Source organism: Temnothorax longispinosus, chromosome 11 (assembly GCF_030848805.1).
Source record: "Temnothorax longispinosus isolate EJ_2023e chromosome 11, Tlon_JGU_v1, whole genome shotgun sequence".
Taxonomy (NCBI): Eukaryota; Metazoa; Arthropoda; class Insecta; order Hymenoptera; family Formicidae; genus Temnothorax; species Temnothorax longispinosus.
This window is the reverse complement of record NC_092368.1, coordinates 14717547-14721280: the sequence shown is the minus strand read 5'-3', so window position 1 is coordinate 14721280 and position 3734 is coordinate 14717547. Positions and strand designations below refer to the sequence as shown.

Sequence of the window (3734 nt, the reverse complement as noted above, 5' to 3'; positions counted from 1 at the left end):
TCGAGGTAATTTTCTTCGATCCGCGAAAACACCTTTTGTTAAACGTTACGTTGTTAATCGCGGACCGAACTTGTGTGTGCGTGTGTATGTACGTGTGTGCGTGCTTGTATGTACGACGAAGAAAATTTATAAATCCACGCAACTGGTACTTCCAACAACTTGTTATAATACGCTATAAATCTGGTGTATATCATTACATGCCATATCCACGACGACAAGTAAATTCTTTCTTCAACAACACAGGCACATCCCGCACCATCCTTCCGGGGGATCGATCGCTTAATCTTCTCATGGAAGCAAACGCACGCGGATCTTTTCGCGAAACTAGTCGAAATCGTTCTCGTGGTCTTTTTTTTTAACTTTTATAGTTGCATTCACAATCATTTCTCTACTCAACTTTTCGGTCCGTAAAACCATCGGAGATTGGATTTTTTTCATTTGATTTTACGTGATCGATCCTCTCGTCTCTAGGCTTACTTCTTTTGCCATTTTTATTTTGATAGACGGATTTTACATGCGAGAAGTCTGTAATAAATATATATAGACAAATATATACAAATAAAACTTTATGCCATTTATAATTCACTTTTTTTTTACAAAGAGAAACGCGAAGATTAAAGAAACTAAAATATGCTATTCAACATATAAGTGTTTTATAATCACGCGTTTTTATAATTTATTGACAATGTATTTATATATCTTTCACCCCTTCATTGTCTGATATTTCTTCAATATCTGATATTTTTTCATTCGACGATCTTTCTTCCTTATCTGAAGAGTTACTTTCAGTATTTGACAAATCACTGTCGGAGTTACTCTCCAATTCCTGTCTTCTTCCATAGCTGAATTCATGCTGTGTAGAATAGTATAACTTGTGAGCGTCGTTATATATGTCGAAATTATCGTCAGAATCATCATCGCGAGATGAACGATCTGGATCTGTATCAGGATAATCATTTTTCCAATGTGATTCTGCATTGGAATCTGAGGAATCATCTTCGTCTTCAACACCCACATCTGAGTCGTATTCTGGCCGCTTCACAAGTATATTATTGCTGTCAAACATGTCAAATACGTTGTCAGAGGTTTGCGCATAATATATATCATACACATAATCTGCAATATCCTGAAACATACCGTTTAGATTTGTTTATATGTTTTATATACCTACATACACACATTTCACTTCAAATATTTCAAATATTTCACATTTTACTTCATGTATTCCTACTTTTAATTTATTTCGTACATGTGCATACATTGTAAAAAATTGTCTACTTTTATTTTCTACCTCTCTGTTTGAAAGGCTACTTCATTTTTGCATAATTCCTTATTTATGTCCGCCATACTCGATTTATTTTTAATATATGAAACTAATTTTTTACTACAGCATATATATTGTAGGGGGAGTCTGGGAGACTTGACCATAGAGGAGAGTTGAACCAAATATCTCGTTCAAATTTTGAACAAAGAGCTCAATCCGAGCACGTGACAACATGACGCTTGGTAGTGCGTTTCGACTGTGATTGAGACAAACGTGTTTTAACGTGCTCGGATTGAGCTCTTTGTTCAAAATTTGAACGAGATATTTGAAGTGGTTCAACTCTCCTCTATGGTCAAGTCTTCCGGACTCCCCCTACACGTCAGAGAGCGAGTTTCTTTTATGCAAAAAATTGATTGTTACATAACTTACTGCTTCAGTGTGACTTGTTAGACGGGAAATACTCCAGCAATCCTCCACTTCTACGAGCGTCACCCACTTATCCTTAAGCTCTTCCTCGTTTGACGTATCCAGAGAATGCTGGCAATCGATAACTTTGTATCTTTCTGTCGTTGAGTCCTCGTCTGTCCATTTGGGTATCTTTCCAGAAACATTTGCAGGATAGTCATAGTCGAATGGCCTTTTGACACCGGCTTGGTAATTTTCTGCTTTTATTTTAGGTAGAATTTTGGCCACATGCTTCGTGACGTCCTCAGTCTGAAAAATATATTCAACATTCAATTTTTATTAGTTTCTTATTCATACGGTTTATAATAATATTAACATATATAACATATTAAATATGATTAAACATATATAACATATAATATGATTAAGAATTTATCCTTATTTTACTAATTCTTTACTTCACAATTTAACTATATATTATAACAATAAGTTGTTAGAATTATAAAGTATGAACACAAGTTGGAACTTGCTGCAATGGTTAAGTACACAAACTGCTGTACTATTTCAATAATTTGTAACTTGGAATTTGTAACCTTTGCAACAAATGCCAACTTGCGCTCATACTTTATGACTTTATGATTCTAACGTCTTATTGTTATGATAACTATTGTTCTTGATTGTCGAATCACTGAAGATAACCTAGGGTCTGTTTTTTGCTGCTGAATTCCCTACAATGTGGAGTAAAAGAGATAAACTCTGAACTAGTGCAGCCAGTTTAGCAATAGAAAACAGACCCTTTGTTCATTTTTATTTAAATTAAAATACATAACTGACACCAATAACTAGCTCAGTTCATTAGTCCATTTTATTTCCTTCAATTTTTAATTTATTAAACCTATTAAACCTTGAATATAGACCTTATTTCTATTTTTTTTTTACCTGCTCACAATTAACTTACAACTATCCTAACCTAAAAGATAACCTATTCTTTCCCAGTGGAGTACATACGTCTACAGGAGAAAATTTGCGATCGTTGGGTCGCGGTTAATTGTGTTAATGAGGATAAAAATCATTAGATTCTCACCGGATCTGTGAGTGTGCCGGCAAACTGAGCGACAGTCTCCAAAGTTGGGGTATCCGAACGCGAGACCTCAGTTTTCGGACGTTTGCACGCGATGACCAGCGTGTCCAATGGAACGTCGGTATTTTTACGTTTTACACGTAAAATTGCGGCCATTTTCAACGCAAAATATAATATCAAGCCACAGTAATCCAGATACGTTAATCAAGGTGCGACGCAGTTTAATGTATTAATACCAAGCGACAAACCACGACAAACTGCGACAAAGTCTGGCAGTCTGGCGAGGACGCGAGGTCAGTGCACAGAACATATAAGAGAAGATCATCGGCCTGATCGGCCGCGTTCAGTAGACAAAACTGTTGAGTATCGTCTTATCAACACGCTACGCTGATTTGCTCGGTCTAAAAGTAAAAGCCAATCACGTTCGATCGCTACTGATCGGTTTGTTCTACTGAACGCGCCCATCTTTTCATCAGAAGACAGGTGTAACCAACATTGCGCATAATGGCGGCCGGAGAATACGACAGCCAATCAATGTTTATCCAAAATGTGGCGCCACATTTAAATGCAGCCTTAGTCACAGTTTGTGACAAAAATGCAAAGAAAAATAAAACATTTGTAAATATAATACGAAACCTCACAAATTAATAAAAAGAATATAATACATAATATACTAATGATAAAAAAACAATTTCTACATTAATAAGTAAATGAAGAATAAATATTGCAAATAAGGAATTAGAAAACGTTATTAATAAGGAAGTATATAGAAATGATTACTCGTATTGCAAACTGTAAGAACAATATTCCTGACACAATGTTATATTTAAAATCGTCTTAAGTTTATTATAAAATGCTATAATAAAATAGTCTTTGCAGCATCTTAAGATAAGCTTTTCTGTAATCTGAAATCTAAGATTGAACTATGAGCACCATTCTAAGTTGTAGAGACGTGTAATTGATTGTAATATAAAAGAAAGTGTA

General features: G+C 35.0%; 1 protein-coding gene across 1 annotated transcript; it reads right to left on the bottom strand.

Annotated features, from left to right (window-relative positions):
* Positions 1–553: 553 nt before the first annotated feature.
* On the bottom strand, positions 554–3039 carry Fs(2)ltopp43 (female sterile (2) ltoPP43). Its single transcript, XM_071792947.1, has 3 exons — positions 2754–3039; positions 1694–1978; positions 554–1126 (listed from the first exon to the last, which is right to left on the bottom strand). Exons 1-3 carry the CDS (start codon positions 2904–2906, stop codon positions 692–694), a joined length of 873 nt encoding a protein of 290 aa, XP_071649048.1. The 5' UTR covers positions 2907–3039; the 3' UTR covers positions 554–691.
* Positions 3040–3734: the final 695 nt, after the last annotated feature.